This window comes from Muntiacus reevesi, chromosome 3, assembly GCF_963930625.1.
Source record: "Muntiacus reevesi chromosome 3, mMunRee1.1, whole genome shotgun sequence".
Taxonomy (NCBI): domain Eukaryota; kingdom Metazoa; phylum Chordata; class Mammalia; order Artiodactyla; family Cervidae; genus Muntiacus; species Muntiacus reevesi.
Genome location: NC_089251.1, coordinates 191,332,211 through 191,351,739, shown reverse-complemented (window position 1 = coordinate 191,351,739; position 19,529 = coordinate 191,332,211). Strand labels below are relative to the sequence as shown.

At 42.4% G+C, this 19,529-nt stretch overlaps 1 protein-coding gene across 2 annotated transcripts in view; it reads right to left on the bottom strand.

Moving 5' to 3' along the window:
• The window catches only part of PTPRK (protein tyrosine phosphatase receptor type K), a 604,099-nt gene extending 592,716 nt beyond the window's left edge, over positions 1 to 11,383 (bottom strand). For both annotated transcript variants that reach the window (XM_065931350.1, XM_065931351.1), the window contains exon 1: positions 11,142 to 11,383. In XM_065931350.1, the coding sequence (XP_065787422.1) occupies positions 11,142 to 11,238 (97 nt within the window). In that variant the 5' untranslated portion in view covers positions 11,239 to 11,383. The remainder of the gene's footprint in view (positions 1 to 11,141) is intronic.
• Between the last annotated feature and the right edge of the window lie 8,146 nt (positions 11,384 to 19,529).

The window sequence follows — 19,529 nt, the reverse complement described above, 5'->3', positions numbered from 1 at the left end:
ATTATTCATTTTACCTTTAAAAGTGTCCTACTGAATAACTAGAGAAGCAAATAAAATCACTTTATTGTAATATTCCAATTTTACTGATAAGAAAATTAAGGTCAAACTGAAAGGAATTACTCCAAACCTCAAAGCCAGAAAGTGACAGAGCTAAGAGTGGAATACAGTCTTACAGAAATCAGTTCTCTGTGTACTAAAATTTTCTGTACATAAACCTCCAAAGAACCCAAAACATCTTGTTCTTTCTGAAGTAGATCACTGCTAAATCTTTCACCTCATTTACCTCCTAAGTACCTAAATGTGAGTTTAGACAAGGGGGCAAAAATGGGTCAAGCCTACACAGCACTCTGCTTCAAATAACCAGGTTGTTAGGCAAAGTGTTACTTCACCGTACAAGAGTCACAGTTATCACACCTGATGAAGATAAACTCAGGTAAAAACGAGTCATGAAGAAAGCAGCCGGCGGACAGGGAAGAAAATAACAGTTCATTAAGTTCTTTAAGATAAGACAAAGGAGTGTGAAGGTGGACCTCCACTGACAGAAGGAAGCATGCTGAACACAGCAGTCAATACGCTTCCTCCACAAGCACCGCCTTCACTCCTAAGTAGCAGGCCGGCTGCCCTGGCCAGGGGAGGGAGGGCGCACTGGTCTAAATTGGCACAGTCACATTTGGGCCCCTGATCCTCAGTCAGGGCCAGCTTTACTTGACTCAAAACTTAACTCAAAGTTCTGTCAAATTTTAACATTGGACCTATTCAATACTAAGGCAAAAGGATGGCAAATAGATGGGGAAACAGTGGAAACAGTAGCTGAGTTTATTTTTCTGGGCTCCAAAATCACTGCAGATGGTGACTGCAGCCACGAAATTAAAAGACACTTACTCCTTGGAAGGAAAGTTATGACCAACCTAGATGGCATATTGAAAAACAGAGACATTACTTTGTCAACAAAGGTCTGTCTAGTCAAGGCTATGGTTTTTCCAGGGGTCATGTATGGGTGTGAGAGTTGGACTGCGAGGAAGGCTGAGCGCCAAACAATTGATGCTTTTGAACTGTGGTGTTGGAGAAGACTCTTGAGAGTCCCTTGGACTGCAAGGACATCTAACCAGTCCATCCTGAAGGAGATCAGTCCTGGGTGTTCACTCAAAGGACTGACGCTGAAGCTGAAACTCCAATACTTTGGCCACCTCATGTGAAGAGTTGACTCATTGGAAAAGAGCCTGATGCTGGGAAAGATTGAGGGCAGGAGGAGAAGGGGACAACAGAGGATGAGATGCTTGGATGACATCACCGACTCAATGGACATGGGCTTGGGTGGACTCTGGGAGTTGGTGATGGACAGGGAGGCCTGGTGTGCTGTAGTTCATGAGGTCGCAAAGAGTCAGACACGACTGAGCAACTGAACTGAAGGCGAAGAGAATACAATCTTGAAAATAATAAAATGCATGCTTTAAAATAGGGCTTAAAGACCAAAAAGAAACACTCCCAAAATGAGGAACAGTTAGCTGATTTGCAACACACAAATCTGCTAGAAACAGATTGCCTCTATCTTCTCTTCCTGTCCAATCTTTTCCCCTTAGAGGCTAAGGCTTAGGCCACCATGTCTCCCTGATGTTACCACCTAGGAGTCCAGATCATGGAGCTTCCACTATCTTTTCCCCAGCACCTCCTCTCACCCCCGCTCAGAAGGATCACAAACGGTGCACACAGGTGCACCCCTCTCAGCCTTCACTGCTCACAGCTTGTTTAATTCCATCTCAAGCAACCACTCTGCAGTTTGACTGCTTTTCCAGAACCTATTCCTCGATCTGTTGACAACTCATGGTTTGATCCACAGTCTTCTCCCATGACCTGCTTGGGGGATTTAGGGCTGAGCCCAGAATCCTAGTAAACTAAGCCGATCCACATACTTCCCCTCAGGAGCTGGACATAAGAGTGACTGAAGCCCATCTCAGTGACCCTCAGGGCCCCTTCAGAGGCCCAGCACATAGTTCACACATTCCTAATGGACCAGAATCTGGGAGCTGCTGAAGCCACCTCACCTCTGCAGGGAGCCTAAGGCCAAAGTTCTAGAACATCCCAGAACTACACTGAGTAGACAGAGAAGGATCATATCCCAGTAGAATTATCTGAACTCCTAAGTAAAGCTCCACCTGAAATGTCAGGAGAGACAATAAATTCCCTTTTTGTTGCAAGCAGTCTAGGTTGCATTTTCTGCCACTAAGTAACAAACAAAAAAAAAAAAAAAAGTCTTACTGTTACACCTGTGTATATATTCAATAATGAATCTTGGCTCTCCCAATTCTCACAATGTCACCCTAGGCAAGTTAATACTTAATCTTTCTAGGCTGAAGTTTGCAAAACAGAGATGACTCCAATCTTAAAGGATTATGGTGAGGATTTTAAATTATGTAAAATACTGACCAGAAGGCCTGGCAGGCTGCAGGCACGCAGTAGATGGAAGTTTCTATTGTTTTTTTTTTTTTCTTTCTTTCTTTCTATTTTTGTTTTGGCAACTGCTTTTTGCTCTCTCCTCTCCAGTGAATGAGGGAATAAATGGACCTAACTTTTGCTGACAAGAGTAAAAGTAGAACGAGTATAAAAGGCAAGCTCTAGACTTTGGTGTACAACTAGAAAAGGTAACAAATCAGAGACTTCAGACTAAAATTCTCCAAGATGCATGTGAGTACTTGTCAGTTTCTCTCCATCATCAAGCTCTCCTCTAAACCTAATCTGTCCACAATTAAACCTCTTCCATAGAACACTAGTGTCTAAGTCAAATAAATGTGGCAATCACTGATTTGTGGTTTATTCATTAATCTGGCAACTATACTTTGTGTATTTAAAACAATAAAGGTTAAGCAAACTTTCACTTACAGTATCAAACACGTAAAGAATTCTGCTGTATACTGAGCCAAACCCCACCTCCTGATATCACAATACAACCAATTATCATGGGTTAACATTAATTTAGATATCCTGTTTTCCATTAGTTTCTGCCATAACCACATCATTATGCCAGTATTTTCTAAGTCACTTGTGAATGGCAAAAACATATAGAGCAGTTGTGATTTAATCAGAGACTTCACAGTTCAAACAGCCAGCAAAAGTAGACACATTTAGAATAGTAAATGGATAACAAAACACACTTACAGGCTTATTAATAAGAAGGCAATTAGGTCTTCTGGGAAAATTCATTTTCTCAAAGAATGCTAAAGCAAGCTATAAAATGCAAGTAAAATTGTGTTTTGACATGAATAGCATACACTGTCTATTACATCATAATTTTTCTCTGGAGAAAACTGACAAGAATCTCTGTTCTTAAATATGAGCACAAAAGATAGTAAAAAGAATATCAGTGATAGTTAATGCATTCTACCTAACTCCTATTCATTAAATTTGACTATCCTATAAATGAGCTCCTTATTACAGAGATCCTTAAATTACACTTAGAAGAAAAAGAGAACTATAAAACAAGAAACTGTAGTCACTGGTTTAAAAAAAAAAAGAGGGAATACTATCTTCTATATCAACATGTCAATGTGCAATGTAAAAATGATTGGCATATATCATGCTTGGCTCCTCAGATAATATGTTTACCTCAAATATTATATAATACACTCATAATCAAACCTATTTAGTCTAACTTTTATTCTCTTACGGAATATTTCAAAATTGTCTTAGTATTCTTTAAAAAAAACCTAAATAGTTTTGTTGTTTTGATGTGTCTGGGTGATAAATTATAATTAAGTAATACTGATCAGAAATATAATTCCAGGGAAATTTATTTCATGTTTTAATTAATCCTTTCACAGTACTCTTATAATTCTACAATGAAGTGCATGTGGCACATCTCAAGCTGAGCTTTCTTTGTCTTAGAGCAGGGATTCTCAAAACTTAACTGTTCAAGCAGATCACCTGGGGATTCTGTTAAAATGCAGATTCTCAATTGGTAGGTGTGGTGTGGGCTCTGTTCTGTGATCACAAGATCATTGCGAGTTCCCAGGTGATGCTGATGCTGCCAGGTCATGGACCGTAATTCAGGTAGCAATATTCTAGGACATCTTGCCACTGACAAATCCAATGGCCGTGAAGCAATCAGCCATCATCCCTTAAATGGGCAGAGAGGACGTTAGATAGTCTTCCTCTCTCTACTCTTGAATTTGTCAAATGACCTAAGTCGAGTCATATCAAGAAGCTGTGGCCAGTCTGCCACTTAAACACCTGCCACGTCACCATATCACCCGACAAGGATTAGGGGAATTTCTGCAGCTCATCAGCTGCTGCCCTGGACTGGGTTTGGAGAATCGGCCTGCAAGCAGCTGGTTAAGGAGCAGGCTGCATCGGCAAGAGTTTATATAAATAGACACCAAACTGGAGTTAGGTTTCTTAGTTTCTCCTTTAAAATATGGTATAGGGCAGTCTATTCTATATTACATAGTTCCTATATTTTCCATTTCAGTTTCTTCATCTATGCAATAGACAAAATAGTTCTCTACATTCAATAATCTAGGGCTCGCCAGGTGGTTCAGTGGTAAAGAATCCACCTACCAATGCAGGAGACATCAGTTTGATCTCTGGTCCAGAAAGAACCCGGGCTTCCCTCATAACTTAGCTGGTAAAGAATCCACCTGCAATGCAGGGAGACCCTGGTTCGATTCCTGGGTCAGGAGGATCCATTGGAGAAGGGATAGGCTACCCACTTCAGTATTCTTGGCCTTCCCTTGTGGTTCAGCTGGTAAAGAATCCGCCTGCGATATGGGAGACTTGGGTTCGATCTCCGGGTTGGGAACATCACCCAGAGAAGGGAAAGGCTACCCACTCCAGAATTCTGGCCTAGAGAATTTCATGGACTCTATAGTCTGAGAGACAGACCAACTTTCACTTTCACTTCAATTTCCAAAAAGATCCCACATGCCGCAGAGCAACTAAGGCCAGGCACCACAACTATTGGGCCTTTGCTATAGAGCTCAGGAGCCAGCAACTTCTGAGCCCATGTGCTCCACAAAAAGAGAAGCCACGCAATGAGAAACCCATGAACCCCAACTAAAGAGGAGCCTCCATTCTCCACAACTAGAGAAAGCCCTTGCATAGCAACAAAGACCCAGCGCAGCCATAAATGAAATAAATAAAAACAAGTAACTTTTAAAAAATACTCTATCTAGAATATAAGTATAGAAATTTGATCCCATCTATAGATACCCTTGGTTTCCTTCTCACTTGAACCTTTGGACAATGATGTTCTATCATTGTTAAGATATGTGTGTATGTGTGTATGAACATATATACATAAGTACATATTTACATCTTTCAACTTTCTCAACAAAATAAATGCAAACGGTAATTATAACACTATTTTATTTGGACTTATTTCTATCTGGGTTCTTTTGAAAATAACCCCTAGAATGACACCTGTAATTGTTCATCATTTTTATTAACAGAGCTCTGTCTATGATCATATAAAGTAGAAACATGGGTTATTTCATTCAAGACCACTTAATTTGCTCTTAAAACAATTGCAAGTGACAGGATAAGCCACGTGTAATTTTGATGGATTATCAACATACAGAAGAGAATGCCAGAAAATTTAAGTGGGGAAATGGCAATGTTCCACAATAGGATCAATGTGATCCTTACATCCCAGGCCCAGTGTTTCCCAGAAGCTCAACAATCTGCAAAACCTCACAAAACTTTTTTAATTATGTAAGGTCAGTTTTTATCACTAAAATACTAACAACAAATCAAAAGAATCCCCATAAGAATACTTACAGAAAAATAAACATACCCCTCCCGTCAGAATTTTCATGGAACTAATAAAACTTTTCATGTGAAACTATGTTTGTTTAAGAGCATTTTTCATAAAAACACATTTACACTAAGATGAAATTTGAACTTTGTAAACTATCTGCCTCTACAGTTCTCACTGATATCACACATCCAAACATAACTTTTAAAGTTTTCCATAGCCCAGATATACATCACTTATCTCAAAATAACAGGCAGAATGGTACTCAAATGCTTTCTATCCCCATTTACAAAAAGGAACGCAAAGTCTCTCTCTCTTTGAGAGACATACAAGCACAAATACTCTGCAACATTAGAAGATTATTTCATGGGTTTACAAGCTTATTTCTAGCTTCAACTGAAATAAAAATTAGCCTGATTGATGTACTTACTTTGATATCAAATGCTCATTTAAGATATCATGAATTGATAAAATACCATTATTCAGAACTATGACAAACAGCATGAGTTTTGATGGGGAGAAAAAAAAAAAGCACGTTCACAAGCAATTACAACTTCTTTAAGCAAAAAGAAATACCATTTGATAAAGGGACACAAGACAGACATATGATCACAGGGTAAAGTCTCAGAGGAATACAGACAGGGATGTTTTCACATCCACAGAATAAGAAATGAATGTGTTTGGACAAAGGCAAAGGCTGATTCCAATAAGCAAATTAAAAAATAGGGCTTTTTTCCCTTCTTTAGAAAATTAAATGAAAGATCAGCACGCGCACACAAGATCCCAGTGTTCCCTGCTTTCTCTTTAAGAACAATCTGTAAACTCCCTTGATGTTTCCTGCCCTCAGCCTTCCAGTATTCCTCTTCCTGCCCTCGGTGAAGAACAAGTAAGAGAAATACGAAGCGCACAGGCAGAGGAGGACAGCATTTTCCATGCCTCAGAGAAGCAGATCCATATTTAGCATGACTTACACTGTCTGTACCACCAGCTTGAGCAGATCTAGAACACAGCACTTCAGAAGCATTAGAAGGCAACAATCTACTTTATCTATATATGGCCATACCACATAAATTAAATGTTTGTTAAAGGCCATAAAAACAGGTAGTAAACCATCACTGCCTGAAATATGAGATCAGGTAGGAGGACTGGTGTTTGCTCCGGGTAATGGTTGAGTCATAGTTCCAGTTTTTAAGAATACGATCAGCACCAAAAGATAAGTGGTGAAAACAAAAAGGCTGTGATTTTGTAGACGTGCATGTGGGCTTTGTTGTTACTAGAGGGGAGGGGTAGAGTGGCAGAGGGGTTGATTTATTTTTCAAATTCATATTTATGAACATAGAGAGAAGAGCTGTCAGGAGCACATATGCCAAAGCCCAAAGAGCAGCCAGACCTGCCTCTTCCCATCTGGATTGGCCAGACACAAAATGACATCTTGCAATCTAGGAAAAATCAACAGAATCAGATATATGGAGACTAGTGAAAGAAAAACCAGTCCCAGAAATGTATGGTTACATATTGTTAATAGTTTAGAACTTGGAGTTTTAATAAGTGAGGGATCGTGAGATTCTGGCCAATCAAAACCAGAAAACTGAGAGGCAACCCTTTAAAAAACTGTCTCTAATGTATCTTGCCTGTACAGACATTAAGTATAAGAGAAATTTAACTCACGTATGGAACAGCAAGGAATGAGACACTGAGAAAGTGGCTCTGCTTAGATTAGTTGCAAGGTTCTAAGGGATCAAGTGAGTAAACACTTCCAGTGTGACATGCCAGGACTATATCCAAGGCAGGCTCTGGAGATGCATTTCCAGGCTCGCATCACACTAGAGAGACAACAGTCCCTCTCTAGGTCACTGATAAGACTGCATCTAAAAAGCCGCATTTTTCTCCCACTGAGATGAACAGGCTGAATAGCCAATAGGTAAACAGACAGTTAAAGAAACTGACTAAAAATAAATTTCTTCTATAGTTGGAACACTATGAATGTTAATTCTGACTCTTCTACAGGTTCAACTCAAGTAAGGATTTACAGGCGGTAAGTTCAAAATAAATAAATAAAAGATAATTTCACTCACTGTGCTGATAAAATTATGGTCTGGCCAATCTAGGATGTTTATGTGCAACAGCAATTACAATGAATGACTGACCGAGTGAAACACACAAATACACACACACACACAAACACACACACACAATCCTGAACTTACGAGAGAGAATGTGGGAGCAAGAAAAGATTGAAGTCAAGGCAGTTAGCTACCTTAATATATGATGATTACACCCCAGATAGCTACATGAAGCTTGACAATGTACAGGGCCAGCTCACATAAATTATTTCACCCCATTCTCGTAAAAAGCATGTGGAAAAGTCAGAACAGGTATCATTATCCCCATTTTGCAGATGAGAAAGCTGAGTCTCCATCTGTGACTGGTTTTGTCAGCCATCTGAGTCCTAACACAAAAAACATTCTTACATTGTGATATCAAGAAGTAACACCTATACACTCAATGAATAAACTTCAGTACATTTTTGGGCTTCCATGCCTCAATTTCCCCAGATATAACACAGATATGACACATTTTAATGTGCTGCTTTAAGTGAGTGATCAAACTTAAAGAACACAAGTTGAGATTTATAGGAAGCTCTAGAAGTTTAGATTTTCAAGAGGATCACCACATAGCATTTTTACACCTTAACTCCAAAAGCTAAGGAAAAAGTCACAAATGATGAAAACATTCCTAAAACTGTGGCCTAAACAAAGCAGACCAGATTGAGCACACGCTATATCAAAGATCTAAGGGTCTGTAGTCTTTCAAATTTTGCTTTTGAAGTTTATCACTACATTAGGAACCACATGATAATATCTAAAAGTGGAAACTGGCCTAAATAGTGTGATTTTTAAAATACATTTAACAGGATAGTTGACAATTCTGAACATGTATTTGTTTTATACTTTCAAAGCACTTTTATTTAAATTTCTTGAATGAAATAAAAGTTCATCATTTAAACTAGAATGTAAGAAAAAAAATGCAACAAAGAATACATTTCCAATCTCTGACTCTATGTTTTTGCAACAAATCTGATTGCCATAAAATCTGATGATAGTGGAATAACAAATGATTTAGGAGAGGCAGAAAATAGAAATTTTTTAAAAAACAAACTTTTAATTTATGGAGAAAGGCAGATCCACAATCTGAACTCTGGGAATAAAAGGCATTCTTTTCTGGGCATATAGACAAATCCCGAATGGCAAAATTTTGAGATATAATCCTGCCAGAATTGCATTTACTAGGATTGCACATTCTTCTACTTAAATATAAAGTCAAATGTTTTTGCTTTGTCAATAAAGAAAAGCCAGGCTTTTTAAAATTACTTAGCACTGGACGTCTAAGAACACAACTGTTCATTAGAGATACCTGAACTCCAGGGATCAGAAAAGCTCATCTATACATTCTGCTGGAGGATATCTAATATTTATTTGGTCGGTAAAGAGTAAACAACACATGAAAGGAGAAAATGGGAAAGTTTCTTCACTGATAAAAACATATCCATCAGCTGTTGAAACTAGTTGCAAATTTGGAATACATGTAAGTTTCATCATGCAACTGGTAGAATTCCAACTTTCAATTAACTACACGCCTTTTCAAGGGTAAGCTCTGCGTGCGCTGACAACACTGCGCAGAAATCAATACCCACTTCCAACTTGCCTGCATACAACGTCTTACATCAAGCACGCTTCCAATACTAGCCAGCACTACCTGTCGAGACGCTTGCACTAATGCTTACTCCAGAAAGAATTAAAATTAAGCCATCGGTTCACTCATTGCACAGAGCTGTAGTCCTCTGCAAACACCACCTGTATACATAACTCTCCCTGTACTCGCTGCATCTCATGATCTGCCTGAGTACACATCACAGGCTGCCATCTGAATCTGTTGTCCAACTCCTTTTACAGAGTTCTAAAAGGGGGCGGGAGGGGGGAAAGAGGACGCAAGGGAAATAAACATTACTCCGGAAATCAACAATCTGGGTTTATTTCCAGGAAACCAGGCAGCCACAACAACGAGAGAAACCGACAGTGCAAAGTTCGTCCGATCCCCGCGTCCCATGGCCTCAGCCAGGAGCGCGGCTGCCGCTTCCCGCGTCTTCTGCAGCTCCCCTCGGCCACCTCTGCGTCTCCATCTGCACCGAGAACCAAGGCAGCCAGACGCTCACCAGCCGAGCTGAGCAGGGCGGACTGGCCAGAAAAGTTGTCTGGACCGGCGGGAGGCAGACGATCGCCCGGGAGCCTGCTCCCCAGCGTCCACCTGGTGAAACTTCAGAGCCCCCAGAGGAGAGAACGAAAGCAGCCACCGACTGGAAGGATGACAAAACTGGCAGGGAACGGAGGACGAGACTGGGCGAAACGGGGTTTCGCGGACTTGTCGAAGTGGTTTTACTAGAACCCACTGGAACCCCAAAGGGCTAACTGGCGAGACCTCACTGCATGCCTCCTCTGGGGTTCTCTTGGCGACGGCGGCAGTCGTTCACAGCCCCCAGCAGGCAGGCCGGCTCCGGGAGGAGCTGCGCCAGCTCCGCGGTGGCTCTGCGGGAGGAACGGGCTCCCACCCCCGCGGGTCAGGCTTCCCCGACCCGGCGCCCAGACCTCGCTGCCCAGAACCGCTCGGTGTGGATCCTCAGAATCGTGTTTCAAAACATCCTCCAGGCTCTGCCAACACACACACGGAACCTGCTCCGCGCGGTGCCCTAAGCCAACGAGCAGCCCGGCGCTAGAGACCGAGAGAAGGACTGGGGGAGGGACGGGGAAGTAGTTAGACAATAGTCAGGGGAGGTTATTCCCCGGACAAAAAGCACCTGGCAAAGCGCGCCGAGGTCGGTCCCTTCGAGTCTCCACCTTTCTGACAATGGCTTCCCGAGGGGGGAAAAAAAAAAACATTTTTTTTTATATGTTCTAACGGCGGAGAGCTACAAGCCCCCACCACGAGCAACAGAGTAGCCTTTCCCCAGAGTCGTTAACTACTTTTTCTTTCTCTCTTCCCCCGCGCGATGCAGCCAGCGCCGGACGCCGAGCCTCCGGGTTTCCCAAGAAAAGCACCGCCGCCCTCACTCCCGCACCGCCCGGCCCGCCTGCGCCCGGGGCGAGCCTGCGCCGGGAACAATGGAGCGCAACGAGGAAAGTTACCTGCGCCACGGCGCCCACTCGGGCGCCCCGCGTCCCACCTGGCACAAAGTCGGGGGACCTCTCTCCGTCTGCCCGTTCCCCCCGCCCCCCGGGGGCGCGAAAGCTTCCCCCCAAACCTTTGCCCACCGGTCCTGGAGAGGAGCCCGATCGCTCTCCGGGCAAGCCCCAGGTCGGGGGCACCAATCGGGGCTCCGCACGCCCCCTCGGCCACTCACCTGCGGAGAACTGGCCTTGGGCCGACCCCAGGAGCGGCCAGGGGGAGAGGAGCAAGAGCGCCACAAAAGCGGGCAGCGCCGCGGCCGCCGCATCCATGTCGACTTTGGGAGAAGTTTCAAGCCGCTCTGCAAAGAGCTGCCGGGAGGCTCGCAGCGAAATCCACCGCTGAGGGGCCGGCCGGGCCTGGCAGGGTGAGCGCCGGGGGTGGACAGCCGCGCGCCCGCACTTTTTCCTGCTCGGCGGGAGCCAACTACCTCTGGGGCGCCCGCGCCGCCGGCCGGCCGCGGCGGCTGCTCTCCATGCTCGGCAGAGGCTGCTCCCGTTCGCCAAGAGTTACTTTGCTCGGGGAGGGACGGGGGCGGAGCCGGGGGTGACGTCGCCCCGCGGGCTCCGGGCGCTTCGGAGGAATGCAGGCTCGGGCGCGGCGCCGCCGCCGCCTCCTGCCGGAGAGACACGCGCCAAGCCCGGCCGCGCGCCCCGCGCTCCGCGCCGCCTTTGTTCGCCGCCCGAGCCCGGCCGCCCGCCGCCGCTCGCGGGTAGCTGGCGGGAAAGGGGGCCCGCGCCGCTGGCTGCCGTGTTACAGCAATTGCAGTTTGAGAAGCGAGAGTTGGGTCAGCAGTGTGGCCGAGCCCCAGGGGGCGAGCGCAGAGACACCCCGTCGCCCACGCAGAGGTATCTCGGGGTTCCGTCCCCAGGAGGAAGGTCCCGGCGCAGCGGAGGCCGGCAAAAGAAGGACGAGTGTAGAAGCGCCCAGAGGAGAACACCCACCTGCATCGCAAACTCTGTTCCCTATTGATGTCGTAAGGAATAAGACACCCCACCCCCGCCGAAAACTTATCGTTCCTTCCTCATACAAAAATAAAACTTGAACCAAAATAAACGTTCAGTAACTTTCCAATGTGAACAGCTGGCGTGTCTTTTTTTCTGGTTTATCATTTGCCGAATATTTGGATTTACTCTGCTTCACTGACTTTGCTTATACTTATGAAACCTTCGGCCTCTTTGCACTTCTTCCCTCTGGAAGAACCTAAGAACTGCAAGGCTTATTATCCTTGCCTTTCACAGGGTCTGCTGGAGTGGGAAATGGTTTCTGTTTGGTTTTTAATATCTAAGAACTATTTAAGACGTTAAGTACTTCACGAAAAAACTTAATGCGGACAATGAAAACAGCAACGAATGATTTAGTACGCAGGAAAATAATGCTATATTATGACATTAAAGTATTTTACAGTTTGCTGCTTCTTCAGCAGCTTGAAGTGGTTTCACCATATGCCACGCTTACTTGCTTCTATGAAAAGACTGAATACTTTATTCATTTTTGTAAAATAGCAAATAAAATAGATGTCACAGTTGAAGAAACAATTTTTATTCAGAATTTTGATATCATATATACAATTCCTAGAACAATGGAATCTGTTGATTGACATCTGTCAGTTCCTTATACATCTTTAGCTTTTGTAAATCAAGACAGTGTGACGTTCAATTTAATATAACATTCACACAATGTGCCAGGATACATATTCTTTATTCAGATTAAGTATATGCAATTAAAGACCCTCTGCAATTAAAGACCACCCTCCTTCCCCCCCTTAAAGTGGTAAAGAATCCACCTTCCAATGCAGGAGACTCAAGAGACACAGGTTCCAACCCTGTGTTTGGGAAGAGTCCTGGAAGAAGGAAACGGCAACCTGTTCCAGTATTCTTACCTGGAAAATTCCATGGACAAAGAAGTTTGGCGGGCTACAGGGATTGCAGAGTCAGACAGGACTCAGCACGCTCGCTTCTCTCTTCTCTTCTATTAAAGACCAAACTTATGACAGAGCTCATTTTATATACATATAATGCAAGGAAAATATATCAGCAAGAAAAATACTTCTTTAAAAATTTGATAAAGATAGATGCTTGATTAAACATAATTGGCCATCTTATAGCTGGCTTCTTGACACATTGACCCTTGTCAATTCAATTCAGCATTAAGTTCATTCTTCTTTAGGGTGCAATGTATAATTTTTTAAGTCATCAACCTATAACTCTTAGCACATCAATGTTCCTATTACTTTTATTGAAGAATATTCCTGAATATTAGGTAACAAAAAACTAAAGGACATACATTTTTCTTTTAAAGGACTTAGCAGAACTTTGTGAAACTCAGCAGCAGTGTGTCTCAGGAAAAACAAATGTCCCAGCACCACCACCATCCATATACTAATTAATCTCTTCTTCTATTCCTGAAAGAAAGATGAAGGAAGTTCATGACGTGATAGGTTTGTTTAAACACACAGAAAGCTTGTTTAAAAATTGACATACAGTGCCAGGGCAAAGTGCACATAGTTCTAACTTGCCCACTCCTTGAGTCAACTAATAGAGCATTCATCTCACTTTCTCCATCTTAGAAGTAATAACAATAACAGGTAATGTTTACAGAGTGCTTGTAATGTACTAGGCACTGGTTTAATACATAATATCTCATTGAGACATTAAGATATACAAAGTCTCCGTGAGTTCAGACAATAATCCTGTGCATGCATGCATGCTCAGTGCTCATTTGTGTCCAACCCTTTTGACCCCATGGACTGTATCCCGCCAGGCTCCTCTGCCCATGGAATTTTTCAGGCAAGAACACTGGAGTGGGCTGCCATTTCCCACTCCAGGGGACCTTCTCCACCCAGGTCTTGAACGCGTGTCTTCTGTGTCTCTGGAGTTGGCAGGTGAATTCTTTACCACTAGCGCAACTGAAATGAGGAAACAAAGTTAGAGATTAAGTTTAATTACTGAACAGTACATATATGAGTAAGAAGTAGGCAAGAGGAAACAAAGACAGAGAAGGAAACCCTCAAATGGAATGCAAAAAAAAAAAAAAAATCAGAGAAATGCAATAAGATTTGTGGGCAAATAATCAGTGCTTTTGTCCTTAGTTGTCACTACTGCTGGCCACAATACCTAATGCTGATTACAGTATATTGAAATGATTTGAGTAAAAGATATGGGTATCCTTCACACATTACTCAGCAAATATTAGGAATTTACTAGATCTTTGTTCATTTGAAAGAATCGATGAGTATAGCCATCAAACAATAGAAATGTAAACTTGGTATAACGAAATAAAAAGATGGTCAACCTGTTCAAAAACTAAAATGTTCATATTCTTAGCTGTTCTAAGTAATCCAAAATATGGTAAATGTTATGGACACAGATATTTATCACTTACAAAAGAGAAAACGAGAAGTAATACAAAAGTCGTAGGCTTCCGTCATAGCTCAGTTGGTAAAGAATCTGCCTTAAAAAAAAAATAATGAAAATAATCTGCCTGAATGCAGGAGACCGCAGTTCGATTCCTGAGTTGGGAAGCTCTGCTGGATAAGGGATAGGCTACCGACTCCAGTATCCTTGAGCTTCCGTTGTGACTCAGCTAGTAAAGAATCAGCCTGCAATGCGGAAAACCTGGGTTTGATCCCTGGGTTGGGAACATTCCCTAGAGAAAGGAAAGTCTACCCACTCCAGTATTCTGGCCTGGAGAATTCCGTCCATGGGGTCTCAAAGAGTCAGGCACGCCTGAGGGACTTTCACCTTCACTTTCCCTAACCACAGGCATTTAAGTATTATCTGGATTGACTATTTCAGGGCCTTTAGAAATGAAGTTTTTGCTTTTGTTTCTTTTTTTTTTTTTTCTTTTTTTTTTAAAGGGTAAGTTGCAAAGTGGAAAAATATTTCTGATAAAATATTAAGTTAAAAAGATCAGAAGTCAATACAGATATACCTTCCGTCTGGGGAGATGAAAGCGTTCTGGAGATGAATGATGGCAATGGGTGCCCAGCAATGCAAAAGCACAGAACGCTGTGGAGCTGCGCTTGACAACGGCTGAAGTGGTCGGTCTTACGCCGCACGTGTTTACCGCATGCAAATAATCAGAGACGAGATCAACAGGTATTGATTACAACTAAGCAGGCGGAAGGCTGGGAAAAAACCAAAAACCATCATGCTGATGTAATTAGAAGTAAATGTAGAAGAATGAAATTTTATGACTGTCGCTCCCTGTTTTCCAACCCTTTTTGATATGTGGTTTTAGTATGTCCTTTTAAAGATAGGACAGGCTTGCATTCTGATTGCAGATTTGCCGCGGAGAAACACCAATCATGAATTTAGATCTATACCTGGCAAAATGTATTCTGTAGAATCTCAGCTCTATCAAAATTTAGCGAGTGTAATTGGAAAATAAGGGTCTCCGGATCAAATAAGCTTGGAGAACTCTGGATTGAGCAAAGTTAAACAGATTCCTTTACTATAGCTAGCCTTTCTCTTGTAGAACTTTTCCATGGTAATCGAGATGGTATTGGGCAAAATGCATCTGTCAGAGGGAGGAAAAGATTACATTGTTTCTCAAAGTTTTGGACTATATAACTCTTTAAAAGAGAAGTGTTTCTCAGGACTAGGTTTCCAAGGAACAGAATTTGGGAAGCACTGCTTTAAACACCTTTTAACGTCTGAGGCTAATCAATCAGATTTTTCAGAGGGCTGAATGAAATACAGTAAATTTTAATATATATTAATTGTTTAGGTATAAATTTATTTACAGCAATGTATATGAAGGGCCCAGATGATATTAAATGCTGAGTAAATGTTCTTTTCCACTTATCACTTGTTCCACTTAAGGATTATGGACAAACCTGTATTCAGAAGAAGCAAGGTTTTATTTACCCAATGAAAGATCACGAGTATACCCACAGCATGCATTGATAAGCAATTAGACAATATTCTGTTTGTTAATAACAAGTGATTGCTTACATGATTCTTTCTGTTTGTAATGCCTATTCACATGATCTCAACCTATCCTCAATCCAACCCTGTGAAGCAGGTAGAGCAGGTAGCGTTATTAATTTCTCTTAACTGATAAGGAAAACCAAAGTCTAGAGGGATTAAAATACTTGGCCAGTTTGATGCTGGTCAGTGTCAGAGCTGTCGCACTGGCCTGCATATTCTAATTCAGAATCTTATTTTTCCTCCACCCCCCTCCACTTCTCATCTCTAAAAATATTCATTTGAATCAGATGCCAAAATTCTCAATACCAGTTCATCAGATAGAGCTTCTTAGGCTGCTGGATGAAAATGCTCTTCTATTTCCTCTTTGAATGGTTGTGGGAGGGATGGGTAGGTACTAGAAACACTTCCTTACAGTCATAGCCTTCCTGGGTATGTATGTTATCAGTAGAGTCCTCCAGGAAGGGAGGGGAAGGGAATTTCTGACAATAAAGCCCTTGAAGAGAACAGAGACTTCCAGGAAAAAAAAAAAAAAAGTATCTGTTATGCCTTTGAAAGATATTGTTCTGGGTGAGTGTTGGAGACTATAGGGCAAAGCCTCATGATCCCAGGATTAGTGCTGGGACCTAGCCAGTTACTACTGAGATCTTGACACCAGAGCATCCAGAAACAAATGGAATTGTGATTGCTATGTACCTGTCTCTAAGGAAATTCTCCTCTCTGTATGTTCTTAGGTAACTTGGGATCAAATGGACAGAAGTGCACTATACTCAAACCCAGAGTTATTTTGGAAGTCCCTTGAACTTTTTGAAATATCCATAACTGAGGATTCGTTCAGAAAACACTAGTCATGGAGAAGGAAATGGCAACCCACTCCAATGTTCTTGCCTGGGAAATCCCATGGACAGAGGAGGCTGGCGGGCTACAGTCCAGGTGGTCACAAGAGTGAGACATTGACTTAGCAACTAAACCACCACCACCACCAACTGTGTGATAGCAGCAAGTAACTCAGCCTCTAAAAAAAAAAAGCAAGAGAAAGAAAACACTAGTCAAAGTAGTGCATGCTCCAAACGTTTTATCCAGGAGAGGAGGGAAAGAAAAAAAAAAAAAAGGAGCAGTTAGAGAGCTCAGTCAGAAAAGGCAATGGCACCCCACTCCAGTACTCTTGCCTGGAAAATCCCATGGACGGAGGAGCCTGGTAGGCTGCAGTCCATGGGGTCGCTAAGAGTCGGACACGACTGAGCGACTTCACTTTCACTTTTCACTTTAATGCTTGGGAGAAGGAAATGGCACCCCACTCCAGTGTTCTTGCCTGGAGAATCCCAAGGACAGCGGAGCCTGGTGGGCTGCCGTCTCTGGGCTCGCACAGAGTCGTCCACGACTGAAGTGACAGCAGCAGCAGCAGCAGAGAGCTCAATGTTGCCAATTTGGAAGAATAATTTGCTGGATATAATTAACAAGCATGGGTCAAAGAGGAAGCTAATCATACAAGTGTGAATTGGATTGAGGTGGAGGGATGGGGGATTTCCCAGTTCGAGCCCTGGGTCGGGAAGATCCCGGAGAAGGGCACAGCAGCCCACTCCAGTATTCTTGTCTGGAGAAACTTACGGTCAGAGAAGCCAAGAGGGGTACAGTCCATGGGGTTGCAAAAAAAAATCAGACACAACTGAGCAACTTAGCAGGCACACACAGAGGGATGGTACAGTGACAGTCACTTCCAGAGGTGGTGCATTCTGACTTCAGTGTCTCTTCCCATTTTCAAAAAGCCCAGATTAAACAATGTTAATAAAAGATTGAACTCTGAGGGGAAAAAATGTTGGGTCTTCTTGATACCCTATGTGTTTGATAAATTACCTTTTCTCGGATACTGTATGGTGTCTTATTCACCCTTTATACTAGTGAGTAATTTCCATGCCAAAAAAGTATTTGTTTTCCCCACGGCTCTCTATAAGAGAAAAAAAAAAGACATAAAGGGCACTACCAATATAGACTCTCTTTGAATCCTGTTTGAATTATTATGGTGTGAATGGACAAATTATCCTGGGCTATTTGCTTGTTTTTTATTTTAGTAAAATCCAGGAAAGAGGATAAATCTTCAAACTAATCAAATACATCATGTATTCCATAATACATTTTGCAGGGTTAAAAGCTTATATACAGAGTTGCAGCCTGGGGAGAATTAATACAGATGAATGAGGAATTCTCTAATGATCATGTTCTCTCTTTCCTCCCACTCACTTTGGAGCGGTGGAGGCTGCCTCCACATATGGAACCCTGTGGATCTTGCCATCTTTCTTCTCTGTTTATTCTGGTCTTGAGACAGAATGCAATAGAATTCTGAACACAAAATGTGGTGCTTCAAAAGCTCTGGAGATTTTTCTAATCCTCCAAATGTTCTCCAATAAAACCCTCCCTTTATGCTGTTGGCACTGCCACTAAATTCATAACCAGGGGAAGCCTGACAAGAAAATGAACCATTGAAACCTACACACAAACATAGGGGTGCATTTTAGTGCCGAAGTTCTTTTTAACCAAAGCGAAAAATTCATTTTGTCATTTGCAAGCATTTATTAAGTGTGCAATGCAAAGAAATAGAGAAAAACAATATAATGGGAAAGACTAAGATCTCTTCAAGAAAACTAAAGATACCAAGGGAACATTTCATGCAAAGATGGGCTCAATAAGGGACACAAATGGTATAGACCTAACAGAAGCAGGTGGCAAGAATACCCAGAAGAACTATACAAAAAAGAGCTTCTTGAGCCAGATAACCACGATGATGTGATCACTCACCTAAAGCCAGACATCCTAGAATGCGAAGTCAAGTGGGCCTTAGGAAGCATCACTATGAACAAAGCTAGTGGAGGTGATGGAATTCCAGTTGAGCTATTTTAAATCCTAAAAGATGTTGCTGCGAAAGTGTTGCACTCAATATGCCAGCAAATTTGGAAAACTCAGCAGTTAGAACTGGACATGAGACAACAGGCTGGTTGCAAATCGGGAAAGGAGTACTTCAAGGCTGTATATTGTCACCCTGCTTATTTAACTTCTATGCAGAGTACATCATGAGAAATGCTGGATGAAGCACAAGGTAGAATCAAGGTTGCTGGGAGAAATATCAATAACCTCAAATATTCAGATGACACTACGTTTATGGCAGAAAATGAGAAAGAACTAAAGAGCCTCTTGATGAAAGTGAAGGAGGAGAGTGAAAAAGTTGGCTTAAAGTTCAACATTCAGAAAACTAAGATCATGGCATCTGGTCCCATCACTTCATGGCAAATAGATGGGGAAACAGTGGAAACAGTGAGAGACTTTACTTTCTTGTGCTCCAAAATCACTGCAGATGGTGACTGCAGCCATAAAATTAAAAGATGCTTGCTCCTTGGAAGAAAAGCTCTGACCAACCTAGACAGCATATTAAAAAGCAGAGACATTACTTTGCCAACAAAAGTCTGTCTAGTCAAAACTATGGTTTTTCCAGTAGTCATGTATGGATGTGAGAGTTGGACCATAAAGAAAGCTGATGCTGAAGAATTGATGCTTTTGAACTGTGCTGTTGGAGAACTCTTGAGAGTCCCTAGGACTGCAAGGAGATCCAACCAGCCCATCCTAGAGGAGATCAGTCCTGG